General features: G+C 37.9%; 1 protein-coding gene and 2 non-coding genes across 3 annotated transcripts in view; all 3 read left to right on the plus strand.

The window, feature by feature from the left end:
- The window catches only part of RpL13A (ribosomal protein L13A), a 97,567-nt gene that overhangs the window by 16,163 nt on the left and 59,286 nt on the right, over positions 1 to 22,118 (plus strand). The window contains exon 2 of the mRNA XM_090383391.1: positions 13,729 to 13,801. Coding sequence (XP_090239517.1) covers positions 13,729 to 13,801 — 73 coding nt within the window. The remainder of the gene's footprint in view (positions 1 to 13,728; positions 13,802 to 22,118) is intronic.
- LOC150091356 (small nucleolar RNA Z195/SNORD33/SNORD32 family) lies at positions 1,540 to 1,612 on the plus strand. Its single transcript, XR_016547777.1, has one exon. It is a non-coding gene; the product is annotated as a small nucleolar RNA Z195/SNORD33/SNORD32 family (small nucleolar RNA).
- Positions 14,127 to 14,202, plus strand: LOC150091357 (small nucleolar RNA Z195/SNORD33/SNORD32 family). The gene has a single exon (XR_016547767.1). It is a non-coding gene; the product is annotated as a small nucleolar RNA Z195/SNORD33/SNORD32 family (small nucleolar RNA).

The raw sequence follows: 22,118 nt of genomic DNA on the forward strand, positions 1-22,118 counted from the left end.
TGATGAAGCTCCACTATCTCCTTCAGCCTTCCTTCCTTAATTACTTTAAAATGTTCATTCAGCAGTCACTATAAGCAAAGGATGAAAATATTTTAAGATTAGCACTACAGTACTGTAGCATTTTTTTATTATTATAATTTTTACTTTTGCATTGTTTTTTTAGGCCTAGTGCTATTGTGCACTTAATAAATGATAGTGTAAATATGTTTTTAGGCTTTTATATGCACAGGCAAGTGAAAAAAGGACTGATCTGAAACCTAACCTGGCCGTGTTAGCGAGGTATGCCTGTACTGAAAAAGAACGGCAAGGCATTAGATTAGCTGGGTGATACTGCCCTTCTAGGCAGATATAGAAAAAGATACATTAATTTTTATTTGCTGCTTATAATTTTTATGAATGAAAAGTGTTTGAGGTAGATTTTACCTGTTTACCCAGAGTTTGACAAATCTGTTTTAAATCCACTTGCCACATGCACAATTTAAATGTATGGATTAAAGTAAAAAAATCATGAATAGAAAAACTTTTTTTTTTTTTATTTACTTACCACAGGTAAATTTTAAAAAGTTTAATCTCACTATAATCTTTAATTTTAATCAATATTCTGGCATCCAGTTACCTACCAGTGGGCCATGTATTTTTTGTAGCAGCAACTTTCAAGTTTAATCATGCATAGTAGGAACTAGGACCACATGCTACCCTGATTAACCCTACAATAGTAATGTTAACAAATTTTAACTGGCAGTCAGTGTACATTCTGTGTATATGTGAAATAAAAACAATTGTGTAGTGGATTAAAATGCTCATTTCAGTTTTGTTTATAATGATTTTTTTTTTTTTTTTTTATGAAAAGTATTACAGCACCTTTGCCACCTATTGAAAAAATATTTCATTGAATTTCATATACAGCTATAAATGTTAAAATCTGATATTATCATCCAATGGTACGACTGCCTTGCATTTTACACACACACACACACACTGGAATGTACATAAAATAATATACTGCCTAACATGTAGGTTAGTGCAAAAGCATCATTTTAACGTAGCCATCTACCAAAGTAGTTAAATTAATTAATTAAATTGGCATTGTTTGGTTATATCTCATATTGTGAATATTACTGTACACCATCAGGCATCTCTCATATTGTAAAGTTATACTTTATAACTTATATTTCATAACTGGGTTGTCACTATTGCAACACCAGGGTACCTGTCCACCCACCGAAGAGAACCCAACAAGCTTTGAAACAGTGCTGTCTGGGTGGTGGTATCCATTGAGAATAAATAACAGTAGTCTTCTCCACTGGAGAAGTGTTATTTATTTGAGGTAGTACAATATCATGGCAACTCATTGTGAAGGCATTTGCAGTATGAGATATAACAAACGATGCCAATTTAATTAAATCATTTAACTACTTTGGTAGATGGCTATGTTAAAATGATGCTTTTGCACTAACCTACATGTTAGTCATTCTACCTTGTAGCATGAGGCCTTTGTCCTTAAATATTTTATAGTAATATACTGCTTAAATGGATTAAACTGCCAATGATGATACTCACATTTTTCATGAAAAATAATGACTTGATAACATGCACTACCAACTGAGGCAGTATGTAATTGATGTACGATATCTCTTGTATAACACAGTAGCACTTCCCAGAAAATCTTCATGACAAATAAATTTATTTTCAATAAAAATACATGTGATAATAATGTTAAGTGTGCTACTGTCAAAACCCAAATTTTATCCTAAAGCAGTGTTTCCAAACTTGTGGTCTGTAAAAGATTGAAAGTAGCTTGTTAAGTCCTGCAGTGTTCACAAGAAAACATAATAGTGAATTTTCAAAAAAAAAAGTAGCATGTGATGCAAGAAAGCAAATGTATGAGCTTATGCAGCATCAGCCAGAAATTTGCACAACCATTCCCTCTAAATGTTTGTCCAGTTCCTCCTTAAATTTATTGAACATATTAACTTCCACAATGACAGATGGAAGTTTGTTCCAGCAATTAACCACCCGCGGGTTAAAGGCAAATTTCCGCACATCAATACTACATCTGTAGAATAGATGTGCGGAAATTTGCTATTCATGTATAATATATAAGTTCATGTTATTATATATGAACTTTTATATTATACATCTGTAGAATAGATGTATAATATATAAGTTCATGTATAATAACCACTTTACTTTTTTATTTTGCACCCTTGTGAAATGACAACAAAATATTCCACAATTTTCCTTGAAATTTATCATATTTATACATTCAAGTTGGTGCTGTAATATGGCATTTAAAAAAAAAAATAGTTATGAGTGGGCAATGGGTAATTTTCCTTGAAATTTTGTTCCCAGGTCAAATATATACCCAATACAGATGCCACAGTAATATTTTTTCAAACATTTAGCATTAGTTGAGGCATATTATGCAAGGAAGCAAGTTTATACAGTATTAACCAAAAAAAAAACCAAAAAAAAAACCCACCCATCCACTCACTCTAAATGTTTGTCTAGTAGAGCCTTAAATTTATTTAAGCTATCAACTTCCACAGCAATAGATAGAAGTTTGTTACAGCAATCAACTACCTGCTGGCTAAAGGCAAATTTCTGCAATCTATTCTACAACTCTTTTCCTCAGTTTGAATATATGCCCTCTCAGGTTTGTAATCTGAGCAAGAGGAAGAATCCCATCAGCATTGAGCCTGCTCAATCCATTCAAGGCCTTATACACCTCATTCAGATTGCCTTGCAGATGATTAGTCTCCAGAAGCTGCAATTTTCAGAACTTAAGCCTTTCTTCTTAAAGAGCATCCCTTTTTTTCTCTTCACTAGTCTTGTTACTCTTCTCTGTACTCATTCTAGCAACCCTACATCCTTCCTAAAAAGAGGCTTCCAGACTTGTACACAGTACTCAAGGTGTGGCTTCTCCATTGCCTTATACAAGGGGATAATCACCTCCTTATCCCTACTTGCAAAATTCTTGTGTATAATTGACAAGACCCCAGACCTAATCCGGAAGCCTGTCTGCACTGCTCAGACAGCTTCATATCTGACTGCACAATTACCCCCAGGTCTCTTTCATTCTCCACTACCCTGAGTGTAACACTACCCAGTTGGTATATTTCTCTGGGGTTACTGCTATCCATATGCAGTACTTTGCATTTGTCAATGCTCAACTTCAGTTGCCACTTCTCAGCCTGTCTGCCCAACTTTTCTAAATCCTGTTGCAGCAGTATACTGTCATTACTATTATTAACAACCTTTGTATCATCTGCAAACTTTGACATTAAGTTTGATATACCTTCATCAATCATCATCAGCCATTTTCAGTCCACTGCAGGATGAAGGCCTCTCCAGCAACTTTACAGTTCCTTCTGTTTTGTGCAATGGCCATCCATTTACTACCCACAAACTCATGAATTTCATCTGTACATTTCCGTTGTTGTCTTCCAGGTTTTCTCTTAGCTCCTTTTGGGTACCATTCTGTTATTTTCTTAGTCCATCTGTCATCATGTCTTCGAGCTATGTGTCCTGCCCAAGACCATTTTAGTTTAGTTTTGATAAGAATGTCCTTTACTTGAGTTTGCTGTCTTATCCACATGTTTTTCTTCTTATCTAACAGTCTGACATACCTTCATCAATATTATTGATAAATATACAAAACAATGGGCCCACCACTGACATTAGTCCATGTAGAGCAGTATCCATTGATTACCACTCTGTCTTCTCCTACTCATATCTATTGTAACAACTTGTCCTTAATGCCATACTGCTCCATTTTGTACATTAGTCTTCCATGTGCAACATTATCAAAAGCAAACTTTCCTGAAATCCAAGTATATGATATCAATTATTTTTTGCATCCAGTTCCTTTGTAACCACATCATAGTATCCATTCAAATTTGTCAGACAAGACTTTCCCTTAAGAGATCCATGCTGTGTCTGAATTATTGCTGTAGACTTGTCAAGATGATCCTGCAATGCTTCTTTAACCAGTGACTCCATTATTTTCCCTGGAACTGAAGTCAAAAAACCTACAGGTCTGTAATTGTGTCACCCTTTGATCCTCCTGAATTTGTCACAATTGCACATCTCCAGTCTGTTGGGACTTCCCCCGAGTCCAAGGATGCTCTCATAATTATGGCTAAAAGTTTGCTTAGTTCCTTTCCATCTCCTTTAATATAACTGGATAAATCCCATCCACCCAAGTGCCTTTTTTATATTTAACTTCAAAAATTTCTCCTCCACTTTTGCGGTGCCTCCGTAGCCAGGTGGGCAGGAGCAGCAGTGCATAGCACATGTTTCTTGATTAGACCGGGGTTCGAGCCGGTAACCACCAAATATGGGGGATGTGGAAAGGTCAGGGAATGACCACCGCATATCCCAGGAGCAATATGGCCTTAGTTGCTAATGCTCCTAAAAAAATAACAATAACCTCCACTTTTGCCCTCAGTTATTACAAAATCATTTAACTCTCTGTTAGTTTGATAAACATCTGGCCCTCTCCTCCTTGAATAACTCCTCGTGTGAATATAGATACAAAATACTCATTTAGTTTGGCAGCTACCTGAGAATATTCATCATCAGTCAAGCCTTTGATATCAAGTGGACCAACCTGATTCATCCCCTTCCTTTTAGAGTTTATATAAGTAAAAAAGTCTGGTGTTTTTCTTTGCATCTTTTGCCAAAGATTTCTCATCTGCCTTTGCTTGCCTAATTTCCTTTGTGACTTGATTACAGACTAGCTTGTATCTACCATAGGCTTCTGGGTTGCGTGACAATTAAGTGCAACCCATGCATTTTTCTTCTCTGCCAGAAGTCTCTTTAGTTCATCTGACATTCATTTGGTCCTAAACTTAGAACAGTCTTTCTTAGTTGGAACAAAAAGGCTAGTAGTTTCCAAAATTACTTCCTTGAATGCTTCCCATTTAGAATTTGCAGTTGGTAACATCCTCATTTGGTTCCACTATTTAGAACTTATCTCTGAGACCCTTTATCCCTGATGGTAGTTACATCTTTAAGTAAATCCCACATCAGAACACTGTGATCAGTGCCACCTAGTGGCTCCTTTATCTGCAAATTCTTAATGCATGAATAATCACTGCCGATAATCAGATCAAGAGTGTTACTCTCTTGTTGCTTCTCTAACATACTGCTGTAGAAAACAGTCATCTAATAAATCCACAAAATCCTTGCTAGTGTTCGAGTGACCAATCCACAACTTCCAGTCTATATCTGGGAAGTTAAAATCCCCCGTTAAAACACTGATTTTCTGACTTACTCTGCATAAATGTTCATTGTATTCATCAGTCATTAGGCCTATTACAAACTCCTACCCTCTTTTGCTTATGTCACACCAAACTCACTCAACATTGCACTGTCCATCTATGTCAACTGGATGCACTTCCGTAGATTTTGTTTCTTAAATAACAGCATAACCCAGTGGTTTTCAACCGGGGTGCTGCAACAACATTCCAGGGGTGCCACGTAATTTGGGTTTAAGTTACTTAAACTTATTATTTTTTTAATTTATGTTTATTTCATTATAAAAAGGTGCACAGTATCTTTTTAATTTTGTGGTGATCTATAATTGATGTATACTTAGTACCTCTGTATAAAGAATAAAATTATATACTGTATATATATAATTAGTATTATGAAATATAATTTTTATAATTATATTATTGTAATAAATATCATTTAACACACACACACACACACACACACACACACACACACACACACACACACACACACACAGAATTGGATCTAACAGGCAGAAAATTGAGTAGGGGTGGCGCAAAATAAAAATTCTGTAACATTTATTATTAGCCATATAGTGCAAGGAAGCCTTGAGGCTTATGCTGCACAGGGCAAACAATTTTTGAGAGAGAGAGAGAGAGAGAAGTAGAATTGAATAACCAAGAAAGAGAAGAATGATGAGATAAGTGCATTAGGGGTGCCGTTATTTAAAAAAGGTTGAAAACCACTGGCATAACCCTTCCTATCCTGTCTATCCCTTCTGTACACATTGAACTCCCCAAATTCCAATTCTGCATCCCTTATATCTGAGTGACACTGCATCTCTGATATACCAACAATATCTGCCTTGGATGTCTTAATCAGCACTTCAAATTCATCAAATTTTTTTTTTTTTTTTTTTTTTTATGAAAACCCCAAACACGAAAGGTATTAAAACCTATAGTACATAGTACCGTGCATGGGTTGAAGGAGAAATATGGGGGGGAGGGGGATGCCGGAAACTTTGCTCTAGAGACTAAACATGGGTTTCACCACTTCAAGCCTCCAATAAGCAAAGTGGTGGTATTTCACCGGTTGATGAAAGTCATCTACCACCTTCAAATTTTTTTACTAAACTCCTAGCATTAGTGTACATGCATCTGTTCTTACCTTAGTTACTCTAACACATTCAGGCGTGAGCAAAAGGGGCATATTCCCCTCCCCAACCAAAAATTTGAAATTAAAGAAAAAGGCAGGAGGCCTTAGGGAAAAAAAATCAAAACCCTGTTTACCATGCCTCCCTCTAACAATAACTGGACCTGGTTGCCATGCCCTTCTTACGTTGACACCTGGATACACCACTGATACAGCCCGTGTATTTACTTGTTTCATGACTCTCAGCAGTTCCTGAGATCCACAGCAACTTGCTTTCCTGGCTGCTGCTGCTCATTCCAATAGAAGCAGTGCAAGAACCATTTCCACCTCTCCCTGCGGCTACTGTTAGTGAATCCTCCCAAGCTAGTAGTTTTCTGACCCACGTAACATTGCCTCGACAGCATCAGCAAATATTCATGCACCCTTTCTATATTAAGTGTATCCCATCCCTGTAGAAGCAATCTCTCCTTGTTTGATTTGAAAACCTTTAATATTTAGAACTTCAATATATATACAGTGAAACTTCTCCTAACGGACATCTCTCTACAACAGACATTTTCAAATTCCCCAACTCTCCTCTATTGGTTTTAACGTGTTTTCAGCTTCTGTCTAGCGGACATTCTCTGTAACGGACGCGGACAGGCAATCTGCACTGTTTCGTTTAGATTAGCACTTAATTTGATCTCCCCATAACGGACAGCTGGCGAGCTCACAGCCCTTTTTCTAGGAATGTTTCTTCCACGTATTGCCTCAATCGTGTGTTTATTTTCTATTTCCGATTCTCTGAATTTTATCAAGGTTTACGTCGCGGTTCTAAACCCTTTTTCAAGAATTTTAAGGCACGTGTAAAACTTCTGATGAATTCGGTGTGTGCAGGGGGGGGGGGTTGTCGGCCTTTCGTCTTTTGAGTTTCAGTTTTCAGTTTCATGTGAAGTGCACAATGTCTTCTCGTAAACATTTAACTTTAAAAGATAAAATCGAACTCATTAATGCGTATGATCGGCAAAAAAATAGTGTTCCCAATCTCGCTTCAAAATTCAAAATCGGGTAGATGCAGGTAAGCGACATCCTAAAGAAAAAAAATGAACTGCTCAAACAATTTTGGCAACACGGAAATGATCAGGTTCAAAAATCATTCCTGAAAACTGTTGGACTTCAAATTGACAATGTATGAGTGGTTTTGTTGCGCACGTGCTAAAAAAATTCCCATTAATGGGCCTATTATTAGGGAAAAGGCTTTGGAGGTTGCGAAATCTATGGGAGTAAATGAGTTCAAAGCTTCTGTGGGATGGCTATACAAGTTCCAAACTCGGCATAAAATTTCTTGGAAAACCGTAAGTGGTGAAGGTGGATCTGTTGATACTGGGGTTGTAACAGAGTGGACCGTCAAATTGGAAGATTCATGTCGTGATTTTGAAGCTAAGGATATTTACAACTGTGATGAAACAGGGTCGTTTTTTAAGCTCTTCCTGAAAAAAACAATGAGTCTAAAAAACGAAAAGTGCCAGGGCGGAAAAATTTCTAAGGAACGCTTGACTGTACTATTGTGTACAAATATGCTGGGAGACTTCGAACAACCTCTTGTTATAGGAAAACCACAAAATCCTCGTTGTTTCAAGGGCATAAAGTTGAATCTTTTGAATGTTGACTGGAAGCCTAATAAAAAAACGTGGATGACACGAGATATCATGAGCGAATGGATAAGTCACTTTAACCAAAACATGATTCGTCAAAACAGAAAAATTATTCTTTTCATGGATAATGCTGCATCTCACCCGCACATTGAATTGCCCAACATTCAAATCGTTTTTCTGCCACCGAACACATCTGCAGTGTGTCAGCCCTTGGATCAAGGGATAATAAAAAATTTTAACCTTCACTACAGAAAATGTGTTTTAAGACATCTCATTGCAAACATGAACGATGTAACATGTGCGAGTGACCTTGCAAAGAAACTCAGCATCCTAGATGCGATTCAATGGATTTCCTTTTCAGTAAACGCAATTAGAAAACAAACTGTCGTGAACTGTTTTGTAAAGTCTGGTTTCTCAAACGCAAAAATTTAAGTTGTGAACAGCAATGTGGAGCACCAAGAAGAACAAGAACTTCAACATCTATTGATAATGTACGATACTTCCGCTACAAGTGACCCTGGCTACAAAGATATAGACTCGAACCTCACTACAGAAGATGGTGCTCTAGATATCAACGACATTACCATCGATATTTTTCAAGAAGTTCCTCATGAGGATGAAGAAATAGGAGGAGGTCGTTCTGTCGAAGAACATATTAACGACGAACCACCGTCGTCAATCATTTAAAAATGTTTTTCGCCACTGAAGGACTTTCGATAGTTTCTTCACTCCAAACAATGTTGAAACAAAATTATCAGCTGGAAGAAGGCGCAGAAGAAAATAAGTGATTACTGTATGTATTTTTCTTAAGATAAAGTCATAATATGCATAGCACAATTGTATGTATATTATTTACAAAAATATTGTTCAAAATCTGTATATATTTTAATTTAATTTTACATCAAACGTTTAATGATTTTTTTTTCTTTTTTTTTTTTCTCCCTCGGACTTCTTGTTAGCGGACACTTCTCTCTAACGGACACATTTTCGTTCCCCATGGCTGTCCGTTAAAGGGAAGTTTCACTGTGTATATATATATATATATATATATATATATATATATATATATATATATATATATATATATATATATATAAATACACACCGATGAGCCAAAACATAATGACCACTTACCTAATATGATGTTGGTCCTCTACATGCAGCCAAAACAGCTCGTACCCGGCGAGGCATGGACACTACAAGATTTCTAAACGTGTCTTGTGGTATCTGGTACCAACACGTAAGCAGTAGATCCTTTAACCCTGTAAGGTCCACGGTTGAGATGCCGCATATCAGTTGTTCCAACACATCACAGATACTCGATGGGATTGATGTCTGGAGAATTTAGAGGCCAAGGCAATACCTGAAATTTTTCCTCATGTTCTGCGAACCAGTCTCAAACAATCCAGGCAGTGTGGCATGCCATATTATTCTGCTGAAAGACTGCTCCACCAGAGGGGAAGACTGTTGCCATGAAAGTATGTACCTGGTCAGCCATGATGCTTAGGTAGGTGGTAGATGTAAGAGTGCCTGGCACATGGATGACTGTACCCAGGTTATCCCAGCATTTGTTCTTATTTTTACTTGATTCTCTAACATTAGAATGAAATTGTTAAAAATCAAAGGGGAAATCATAAACTCGTCACTTATTTATGATGATGAGATCACGTTTCAACTTCCTGAACTTTTGGATCTAAATCCTGAGAAAATCACTGCCATTGAGCTCAAAGTATATTTGTGAAATCTCTTGAATTTCAAAACCATTTTAGTGCTACCATCTGTTATTAACTCTAATTATTTGGAAATATAGATAAGGGATGGCAGCACTTGCCAGAAAATTTAAAACAATTCATATATAGCTAAACATGTGAAACAACTTTGAAAAGTAAATATATGCACATACTGAAGTAAGGGTTTAAACTCTGTGTAGATGACCACACACACAGTTTAGGGTTTAGGAGCACAATTTTTGAAAATCACTGGGGTCCAGTGAATCCATACCCACTTATGGGAAGAAAAAAAAATTGTAGCAAACTCTGCAATGCAGTTCTGTAGTGATGTCTTGCTTTAGACTTGGAAAATTTAGTTACATTAAATAAAATTGACTAAGTTTTGACAAAAACTAGTCAAATTTGACTTTTTTTTTATGAAAACCCCAAACACGAGAGGTATTAGAACCTGTAGTACTTATTACTGTGCTAGGGTTGGAGGTTGAGAAGATGATATTCGTTAACATTAGACTTGAACTTCTGTAGACTAATTTTCAAGAAATACATATGAAGGAAGGTTGTTTGAGAAAACGGCAGTTGAATGAATAAACAAGGAAGATGAAAAGTTGGTTCTGTGAATTTGAAGTTGGACAGTAAATGGATGTTGGCAGCATGTGTTCGGACTGGTTTTAAAGAGACAGCAGGAATTATAGAAGCCAATTCAGAAGAACAGTGCCCATGGAAGTATCTGTAAAAGAGGCATGCAGCAGAAACAGTACGTCTATGATTTTTTTTTTTTTTTTTTGTAGTTGTTGGCGCATCGGCTTCTGTGGCCATAATGCACCTCCCAAGGTTTTTGCAGTACTTTGATCCAAGCCCGAGGCGGGATTCGAACCCGCGACCTTTGGGTTGCCAGGCAGGCATTTTACCCATCCGGCTAGCCTGGTCGGCTACGTCTATGAGACAGAGTGGAGAGACTGTTAGAGATGCGTCACTAATTAACCTACCTGCCCTCTTCTGTATGGAATCTAGAGAGAGAGATTGAGATTTTGGGGACACCGCCCCACATGGGAACATTTCATGTTAGAGCATATTTACGATTTGTACAGAGTGAACAGCTGTTTGGAAGAAAAGTAACGCCAAGAGCAAAAGAGAAAACCAAATTTTTTAGATGCAGAGGAAGCAATATTTGTAATATGCTTGTGCCAAGAGAGAGAGAGAGAGAGAGAGAGAGAGATAGAGAGATTAGAAGTCAGGGTAATCCCCAAAAGAGATATTATTTTGCCTAGAAATCGGAGTGTCACCAAAGATAAGCATAGGAGCAAAAGAATCCTTTCTGCAAGATATAAGATAAGACTGAGTTTTAGAAGGGTTGAAATTGACTAAGTTGTCTTTGCCCCACTATAGAATTACCTTAAGATCGACATTTAAGGAATTGGTAGCAGATTTTCGAGAAGTTGAAGCTGATTGAGCAGGACAAGGTTTTTCAAAATGGAAAGTGGAATGCAATGTGCTATCATCGGCAAAACTATGGATAGGATTTTCAGTCAATGGAAGAAGTTCATTAATATACAAGAGGAAAAGAATGGGGGAAAGAACTGAACCTTGGGGGACATTGGCATTAGTGGAGAAGTTAGAAGACAGAGAGCCATCTACCATCACCCTCAGTGAGCAATCAGAGAGAAAACTGGATAACCAATTACAAAAAACAGTTGGCAAACCATAAGATGGAAGTTTGTTTAGAAGACCTTTATGCCAAACACGATCGAAAGCCTTTGAGATGTCAAAAGCAACTGCTTGTGTTTCACCGAACTTTTCCATTGAATTTTTCCATAAATGGGTAACATAAGCCAAAATATCAGCAGTGGATCAACACTGAGGATATCCATACTGGTGATCGTTGATCAGACAGAAGGTTTCTAGATAGTTTAGGAGTTGATGGTTAATTGATTTCTCCATTACTTTAGAAAGAGTAGAAGTAATTGCAATAAGACGATAATTGAATGGGAGGGATTTGTCAGCCTTTTTAGGAACTAGCTGGATATGAGCAAATTTCCAAGCAGAAGAAAAAACACCTTTGGAATAAGAAAGTGAAAAAAAAGCGTCAAAGAACAGGAGTAAGCTCAGGAGCACAGGTTTTGAGAATAAGTGGAGAAATACCATCAGAACCTGCAACTTTCTTAGCATCAAGATTCGTCAAAATCCTTTTGACAGAAGACATTGAATGGAGCGTGTTGGGAATGGTGGGAGGTGTTTTACCAAGATAATTAATACATGAGTTGGAAGAAAAATGGGATGCTGGCAGGTCAGCTTTATTCTTGCTGAAGTGAAAACAGAACCATCTGGTTTTGACAGAGTGAGAGCAGAGATGGCCAAAGTTGTGGCCAGTAGCTTTGGCAAGAGACCACAATGCTTGGCTACCATTAGGGCAAGAAGCAAGTTTTCTAATCTTAGCCTGTTAAAAATTTAGTTTGGACTGATTAATAACTGCTTTACAATTGTTGCGAGCTTTGGTGTAATCAGAAAATGAAACTGAAGGATTGGAAACAAGCAAATTATGATATGCAACATTCTTCTTTTGAACAGCCTCAGCACATTTATTGGAAAACCAATGTTTAGATAAAGGACAAGATTTTAAAGTGGAGTGTGGAATAAAGGATTCCATCCTACAAGAATAATTTCACTGACACGATATGAGCAAATTTTGGCATCAGAAGTTTTGAAACAGTACACCAACCAAGGAAAAGAAGAAAATAAATCTCGCAGGTCATTCCATTTTGCATTCTTGTAATGCCAAACAATGAGGTTGGGAGTAGCCATGAGATAAAAGCTCCATTGGAGAAGAGACAATCACCAAGTTGTGAGCTGAGGTGCCTAAAGGACCACTCACTTCAACTGTGTACCTAGAAGGGTTGTTTGTGAGAAAAAGATCAAGCATGTTGGCTGTATGGTTAGGATTGTCCAGTATTCTTGTAGGTAAATGAACAATCTGTGCAAGGCCATTAGTAATTGCAAAAGCCTCAGCATCTCGACCAGCTGGGTCAGTGTGACTAGAAAACGGAAGCCATCTGGAGTTGTGAACATTAAAATCTCCAAGGAAAATTACCTCACTGTTAGTAAAGTTGGACTGAGAAATGCAAGTTGCAAAGGGAGGAAGTCAAAGTGATTAATGGAGTTGGGAGAACAGTAGACACAACAGATGAATTTGACACAATGAGGTAGAGAGATTTTAAGCCAGAGGAGATTCCAAATCATCAAGTCTGACAGGAAATATCGGAACGGACATATGCACAAATGTACCACCTTTGAGGCGAAAGGAATCATACAGTGAATAATTTGGACAACTGAGTTGTGAGCAGTAGTTGAATTAACTGAGATTCTGACAGAATCTCAGTTATTGGTTGATTTAACTAAAATATAAATTTTGTGAATGCTGTGTAATTTGATGCATACTTTTGTGATCACGTTATGGTTATAACTGAATTTTTTTACCCTTAGCAGATAAAAGTAATACTGTTAAATAAGGGACCCATCAATTTTATCATAGCAGTCTCATTTGAAATTTTTATCATTTACAGATCATGTAAAGGAATACTTCTTTGCAAAATTGTAGCTGTAAATGCCAGCTATGCCTTTCTAAAATGTCACTTTGAATTAGTTGGTGGTGTGCTGTGGAGACTTCCAAGCATTTCAAGTAGAGGGCAAAAGGAAGTGATACTCTGTGTCACAACTCCTTTTGGCCCACTGCTGTTTGTCTATGTGATTACAGAATATATGCTGGTGGTGGTTTATGTAAAATATAAACTTTGGTACTCAATGCAAGTGTTTGAGGACTGTGTGCTTGTGGTTGCTGTTGACAGTGAAAATTTTGTGTAGAAGTATTACTTCATAATCTATAAAGTCACAAAATTTCAGTTGAGGTTTCAGCATAACATCTGTTCCCTTGTGTTATTCCACCCTTTTAATTATTATTCTGAATATTCATATTCTAGGCTCTTATCATTGATGGTCGTGGTCACCTCCTTGGTCGTTTGGCTGCAATTGTTGCAAAGACACTGCTTATAGGTGAGTTAATTGCTGATAGGTCAGTATTCATTTTGCAAAATTGAGAAATTTTCTGTTGCAATAAAATGTTTTTTATGTGTATTTTATTTATGCATAACAGCTTTTTCCTAATTGAGAATTTAATCATGATTTCAGACTTTTTAGAAATGTTTCAAGATCACTTTGTAAAAGGAAAAAATCATTCAAATCGAAAAATTAAACTCTTTGTCAGTATCAGCTTGGCTGTAAATACTCTTTTAATACTGCACTTTCTGCAGATAGTCAAGTTAATTTTCTAATTTGGTTAAGTGTAACATAGTCTTGTTTACATTTTAAATGTATCATTACTGTCAATGATGAACCCCCTCACCCATTTAATGAGAGTTGTGATTTCACAAACATGCACTACCAGCTGAGACAGTAATTGATTGATAGCAGGATATATTTGTTGCAAAATTTTTTTAAAACTGTCAGCATTTATCCTTTTAACCTTTGAGTAGTTGTTTGCTGTGTTTGGAACATACCAGTGATAGAAAATTCAGCCAAAAAATGCAACACCCAGTGACTCAGTCCTTTCTTACATTTATGAAAACACCAAACATGAAAGGTATCAAAACCTATAGTACTTAGTAGTACCATACATGGGCTGAAGGAGAGAGTGGATGCTGAAAATATTGCTCTGGAGACTAAACATTAATTCCACCACTTCAAGTATCCAGTTAGAAAATTGGTTGTAATGAGAGTCACCTACCACCTAGTATTAGTACTAGTAAGTATTAGTATTATGTTACTATTATATTATAGTATTATACTATTATTGTCATTTTATATTAGTACTGTGCAGGAGATGTGGGTGCTGGAAACTTTGCTCTGGAGACGAAACATATAAAGGAATGTTATTTTGTTATAAGTAGATTTTTGTACTTAATTTTTAAAAAAAATGTAAAAAAAAAAAACTGAGAAAACTGAATACAAAGGTAGATAAAAAAAAAAAATTAAATTCTGTTTTGAAAAATGCATAATTAGTGATAATATCAGGTCTTGTGGACTGCTTGCTGTGTCAAACTATGCAGCCTGTGACCTTCAGCAGTATATCTGTTTTGGTCCCTAGCCTAAAAAGGTTGGACATCCCTGAATTAGAAGATGATCATCTACCATCATGCTTAAGTTTCTCAAAAATCTTCCGCGAGATATGTACAGTGGTTAATTAAATAGACAAAGATATCGCCAGTGGATTGAGAATGATGGAAACTATACTGGCAACTGTGAGTCAGGTGGAAAATTCAAGATGGTATGAAAGTTAACAGATGAGCAGTGGGAGATTGCCACCCTGTTGGCTAGATGGGAGCATATTTTCCCAGGTGAATCGGAACAGGAAAATTTAAAAAAAAAAAAAACACAAGGTAGGTGTTAACTCAAGCATAGTTTTTATAGATCTCTCCTTTGTACTCAATGGAGGTAGTTTTGGTTGTCACATTGCATGTATATGTGCTCTGTGCCTTACAATGCTCTCACTATTAGTCTTCAACATGTTGGATTAAATTTTTTTTCTATCAATTTTTTATGAAATATGGTAGAGAAAGATGAAATAAATTTTTAAAACTGGACTGCTAGATTTAAAACAAACACAATGTGTGCAAGTTACACTGTTGCCTTGCTGTAGGGGTACTGAGTTGTAGTTTACAAGTTTCTTACAAAGTTTAGAGATCTCTTTTGTACTCAATGGAAGTGGTTTCAGTGGTCGCATTGCACGTATATGCACTCTATATGCCTTAATGCTCACCATGTCTTCAGTATGTTGAATTAAATTTTTTTCCATCAATTTTTTATGAAATACGGTAGAGAATAACGAAAGAAATTTTTAAAATCGGACTGCTAGAAGCTGATATACAGTGATTTAAAATGTAAACGTGACACGTATGTGGCCTTGCTGTAGAGATACTGACTTGTATTTTTGCAAGTTTCTAACAAAGTTTTTATAGATCTCTCCTTTGAACTCCATGGAATTGGTTTTGGTGGTTGCATTTCACATATGTGCATTCTATAGGCCTTAATGCTTACTATTAGTCTTTGGCATGATGAATTATAAATTTTTTTTTTTATTGTAATTTTTTATGAAATATGGTGGAGAATGATGAAAAATATTTTGGTTTTAAATTTTTAAAATTAAGACTGCAAGAAGTGAATGAGATACAGCGATTTAAAATGCAAACATGACACACGTGCTATTTACACTGGCCGCACTGTAGGGATACTTATTGTGTTATGCACCACTTCGCTGGTGCCTGGTATGGAGGGGTACAATGGTAGGGCAATGAATCATTTCATGTCGCATTTTTGTGAATTTTTTTGTCAATCCGGTGATGCAAGTTACTGCCATGCGAAAACTGCCTGGGGGGGGGCACCTAAAGAAGTTTCACTTCAAAAATGTCAAAAATTAAGTATTTCATTGTTAGCATTAGTAGAGGCATGATGCAAGAAAGCAAGCTTATACAGCATGAGCAAAAAAAAAAAACCCCCACATTTTCACCTGTCCATTTGCTCCAAATATTTGTCCAGTTTTTCCTTCAATTTATTAAGCTAGCTACTTCCACAATTACAGATACAAGTTTGTTCCCGCAATCAACCACCTGCTGACTAAAGGCAAATTTCCACACATCTGTTTGCAACTGTCTTTCCTGAATTTCAATTTATGCACCCTTAGGTGCATAATCTAAGAAAGAAGAGGAATCCCAACAGCATTGGGATTCCACCTTTTGCTCAAACCAGTCAAGGCATTATTTTTATTATTATTTTTTTTTTTACGTGAACCCCAAACACCAGAGGTATTAGAACCCATAGTACTTAGTACCGTGCTTGGGTTGGAGGTTGAGAAGACGAAAGAAGATATTTGTTGACATTGGACTTGAACTTCTGTAGATTGTAATTTTCAGGAAATACGTATGAAGGAAGGTTATTCCAGAAAACGGCAGTTGAATGAATAAATGAGGAAGATGAAAAGTTGGTTCTGTGGATTTGAAGTTGGACAGTAAATGGATGTTGGCTGGTGCGGCACGTTTGGACTGTTTTGAAAGAGAGAGCGGGAATTATAGAAGCCAATTCAGAAGAACAGTGCCCATGGAAGTATCTGTAGAAGAGGCATGCAGCAGAAACAGCACGTCTATGAGAAAGCGAGTGGAGAGACTCTGTTAGAGATGAATCATTAATTAACCTAACTGCCCTCTTCTGAATGGAATCAAGAAGCCTGAGAGAGGTTTTGGGGGCACCACCCCAGATGTGGGAAAAATATTCCATGGCAGGGTGGATTTGCGATTTATACAGAGTGATCAGCTGTTTGGAAGAAAAGTAACGCTGAGAGCGAAAGAGAAAACCAAGTTTTTTAGATGCAGAGAAAGCAATATTTGTAATGTGCTTGTGCTAAGAGAGATTATAAGTCAGGGTAATCCTCAAAAGAGATATATCATTTTGCTTAGAAATCGGAGTGTCACCAAAGATAAGCATAGGAGCAGAAGAATCCTTTTTGCAAGATATAAGACAAGACTGAATTTTAGAAGGGTTGAAATCAACTAAGTTGTCTTTGCCCCACTGGAGAATTACCTGAAGATCGGCATTTAAGGAATTTGTAGCAGATTTTCGAGAAGTTGAAGCTGATTGAGCAGGGCAAGGTTTCTCAAAATGGAAAGTGGAATGCAATGTGCTATCATCGGCAAAACTATGGATAGGATTTCCAGTCAATGGAAGATGGTCATTAATATACAAGAGAAAAAGAGTGGGGGAAAGAACTGAACCTTGGGGGATACCGGCATTAGTGGAGAAGTTAGAAGACAGAGAGCCATCTACCATCACCCTCAGTGAGCGATCTGAGAGAAAACTGGATAACCAATTACAAAAAACAGTTGGCAGACCATATGATGGAAGCTTGTTTAGAAGACCTTTATGCCAAACACGATCGAAAGCCTTTGAGATGTCAAGAGCAACTACTTGTGTTTCACCGAACCTTTCCAATGAATTAGTCCATAAATGGGTAACATAAGCCAGAATATCACCAGTGAATCGACACTGACGGAATCCATACTGGCGATCGTTGATCAGATGGAAGGCTTCTAGGTAATTTTAGAGTTGGTGGTTAATTGATTTCTCCATTACTTTAGAAAGAGTAGAAGTAATTGCAATGGGACGATAATTGGATGGGAGGGATTTGTCACCCTTTTTAGGAACTGGCTGGATATGAGCAAATTTCCAAGCAGAAGGAAAAACACCTTTGGAATAAGAAAGTGAAAAAAGGCGGCAAAGAGAATAGGAGTAAGTTCAGGAGCACAGGTTTTGAGAACAAGTGGAGAAATACCATCGGGACCTGGAGCTTTCTTAGCATCAAGATTTGTCAAAATCCTTCTTACATTCTTTTGATGGAAGACCACAGGAGGCATTGAATGGAGGGTGTTGGGAATGGTGGGAGGTGTTTTACCAAGATCATTAATACATGAGTTGGAAGAAAAATGGGATGCTAGCCGGTCAGCTTTATCCTTGGCTGGAGTGACAACAGAACCATCTGATTTGGACAGGTGGGAGCAGAGATGGGCAAAAGTTGTGGCCAATAGCTTTGGCAAGAGACCGGAATCTCAGCTACCATTAAGGCAAGAAGCAAGTTTTCTACTCTTAGCCTGTTCAAACTCAAGTTTGGACTGATTAATAACTGCTTTACAATTGTTGCGAGCTTTGGTGTAGGCAGAAAATGAAACTGAAGAATTAGAAAGAAGCCAATTACGATATGCAACATTCTTCTCTTGGACAGCCTTAGTACATTTATTGGAAAACCAAGGTTTAGATAAAGGACGAGATTTTAAAGTGGAGTGTGGGATAAAGGATTCTATTCCTGCAAGAATAATTTCACTGACACGATCTGAGCAAACGTTGACATCAGAAGTTTTGAAACAGTAATCCGACCAAGGAAAAGAAGAAAAGAAGTCTCGCAGGTCATCCCATTTTGCATTCTTGTAATGCCAAACAACACGAGGTTGGGAATAGCCATGAGATAAAGGTTCCATTGGAGAAGAGACAATCACCAAATTGTGATCTGAAGTGCCCAAAGGACCTCTCACTTCAACCGTGTACTTAGAAGGGTTGTTTGTGAGAAAAAGATCAAGCGGGTTGGCTGTATGATCAGGATTGTCCGGTATTCTTGTAGGTAAATGAACAATCTGTGATAGGTCATTAGTAATTGCAAAAGCCTCAGCATCTCGACCTGCTGGGTCGGTGTGACTAGAAAATGGAAGCCAGCTGGAGTTGTGAACATTAAAATCACCAAGGAAAATTACCTCACTGTTAGGAAAGTTGGACTGGAGAAAGTCAAGTTGCAAAGAGAGGAAGTCAAAGAGCTCCAAGTGATTAGTGGAGTTGGGAGAACGGTAGAGACAACAGATGAATTTGACACAATGAGGTAGAGAGATTTTAAGCTAGAGAAGATCAAAGAGAGGAGATTCCAAATTGCCAAGTCTCTGACAGGTAATATCAGAACGGACATATGCACAAGTACCACCTTTGAGGCGAAAGGAATCATACTGCGAATAATTTGGGCATCTGAGATGAGCAGTAGTTGAATCAACCGATAACTGAGATTCTGTCAGAAAAAGTACATGGGGTTTGGCAGACTGCAAGTGGAAATGGACATCATTGAGATTAGAATTGAGACCACGTATATTTGTGAAATGAATTAGGAAGTCCTTCGGAGGTTTAGATCTTTTCGCAGATAAGCTTGCTCTATTAGTTTGACAATTCATGGTGTATTCAATAGTAAGAAAAAGTGGGTGGGACATGCTGTATGAAGTAATGAAATTTTTGGATATGGCGTACACGTGGTAAGAATATACCCAGATCCTTGACATAATGTGGCCTCGACAATGCTCCCCGCACACACACTACTCGGACTCCCTCCAGTCACTATCTGGCAGAGTAGAGGTAGCAAGATTATACACTAGCTGATCCGGAAGCCTCCTAGAGAGTTACCAATAGGTTCGGTCCAGTGTACTAACTAGCGGCTGGCCTGCGAACGCCGTTTTAGAGCTGTACCCTCGAAATGTAAGGAATATTGGATCTCGCCACGATGTTCATCATAACTTCAAAAGTCATCAATCATACTGCATGATGAAAGAGATTGGGAAGGGTTGACTGGAACTTAGCTCTAGAGACTAAACATGGGTTCCACCACTTCAAGCCTCCAATAAGCAAAGTGTGGTGGTATTTCACCGGTTGATGAGAGTCATCTACCACCTCGTACTGCCTGGTAACATAGAGGGGCGGCGTTCCTCCATGTGGTGTGGGTGCCACACCTTGACCCCTGCTTACGTTGGTTCACACCTGGGTGGTCACCCACCATGTACTTGTGCATGGAGGTTATACCCAGGATTACTAACAGTCTCACCATCGTGAAGGTGCAAGCAGAGGATTTGGCTGTCACAGACCGTCCGGACTTCGCCGAAATTGGGTCCACTTGACTTGAGTGTCACCCGAATATCAGTTCCATCAGCGTTTTAGACTCCCAGGTAGCAAGTGTAGCTTGTCTGGCATATCTGAGAGAATGTCTGTGACAACCTCAAGGACCAAATACAACTCAGTCAGATCACCTTACAGGTGTCTACTGTGCAGACACTGCAATTTGCAGAACTTAAGCCTTTCTTGGTAAGAGCAACCCTTTGTTCCCATCACCAGTCTTGTTTTCCTCTCTGTACTTTCTCCAGCAGCTCCTCTTCCTTTCTAGAATGTTGTACTGAAGGTGTGGCCTGACCATCACCTTATACAAAGGGATAATCACCTCCTTATCCCTGCTAGAAAAATTCCTGTATATCGTTGACAAGACCCCATGAGCTGCTCTGGCAGCCTGTCTGCATTGAACAGAAAACTTCATATCTGACTGCACAGCTACGCTCATCTTTTTCATTCTCCAGTACCCTGAGTAGTACTGCGCAATGGGCTAACTCCAGTATTACTCCACTCAGGCAGTGCAGTGTAATGTGTTTAGTGTCAAATGGCACCAGGGGATGCCCCCATCTCTGCTCCACTCAGGTAGTGCTGTACTGGGATTATTGCTACTCATATGCAGTACTTTGCATTTGTCAATGTTAAAAGTTCAGTTGCCACCCATCTGCCCAACTTTCTAGATCCTGTTGCAGTAGCGTACTGTCATTACTAACATTAACAATCCTTCCAACCTTTGTATCATCTGCAAACTTGGCCATTAAACCTGATATACCTTCATCAATATCATTGATAAATATACAAAGCAACAGTGGGCCCAACCCTGTGGGGACTCCACTAATAACATTAGTCCATGAAGAGCAGTGTCCATTGATTACCACTGTCTTCTCCCACCTTTTATCCATAACAGCAACTTGACCTTAATGCCGTACTGCTCCAATTTCTAAGTCTTCCACGTGCAACAGTAACAAAAGCTTTCCTGAAATTCAAGTATATGATATCAAATTATTATTATTTTTTGCATCTAGTTCCTCTTTGACCACATCATGGTATCCCGTCAAATTGGTCCAACAAGACTTTCCCTTAACAAACCCATGCTGTGTATGAACTGTAACTGCTGTCTTGTATAGATGTTCCTGCAATGCTTCTTTATCCCGTGACTCCATTATTTTCTCTGGAACAGAACTAATGGATCTGTAATTACTCGTCACCCTGGGATCACCCTTTGTAAATTGGGGATACATTTGCACATCTCCAGTCTATGGGGACCATCCCTGAATCCAGGGATGCTCTCAGATTATGGCTAAGGGTTTGCTTACTTCTTTTGCTGCCTCCTTTAATATAATTGGATAGATCTCATCCACTCCAGGTGCCTTTCTTAACTTCAACAATTTCTCCTCCACTTTTCTGCCTGTTATAATCAGTTAGTTCCCTGTTAGGGTTTGATAAACTTCTTGCATTCCCCTCCTTAAAATAACTCCAAGTGCAAATGTAGTTGCAAAACACTCATCCTGTTTGTAAGCTACCTCAGCAGGATCATCAACAGTCCAACCATCGATGTTTAGTCTACCAATCTGATTCATCCCTTTCCTTCTATAGTTTTCATGAGTAAAGAAGTCTGCTATCTTTGTTTGCATCCTTTGTGACTTGATTACAAACTAGCTTATATCTGCCATAGGCTTCTGTGTTGCTTGATAATTTATATGCATTTTTCTTCTCTGCCAAAAGTCTTGTTAGCTCATCTGACATTCATTTAGGCCTAAAACTTGAATTGTAATTCTTAGTTGGTATGAAAAGCCTAGTAGCTTCAGAGATTAATTCTTTATATGCCTCCCATTAATTATAAATTCCAGTTCTGCATTCATTA

Source organism: Mastigoproctus giganteus, chromosome 1 (genome assembly GCF_048544385.1).
Source record: "Mastigoproctus giganteus isolate SK-2022 chromosome 1, ASM4854438v1, whole genome shotgun sequence".
Classification (NCBI taxonomy): Eukaryota; Metazoa; Arthropoda; class Arachnida; order Uropygi; family Thelyphonidae; genus Mastigoproctus; species Mastigoproctus giganteus.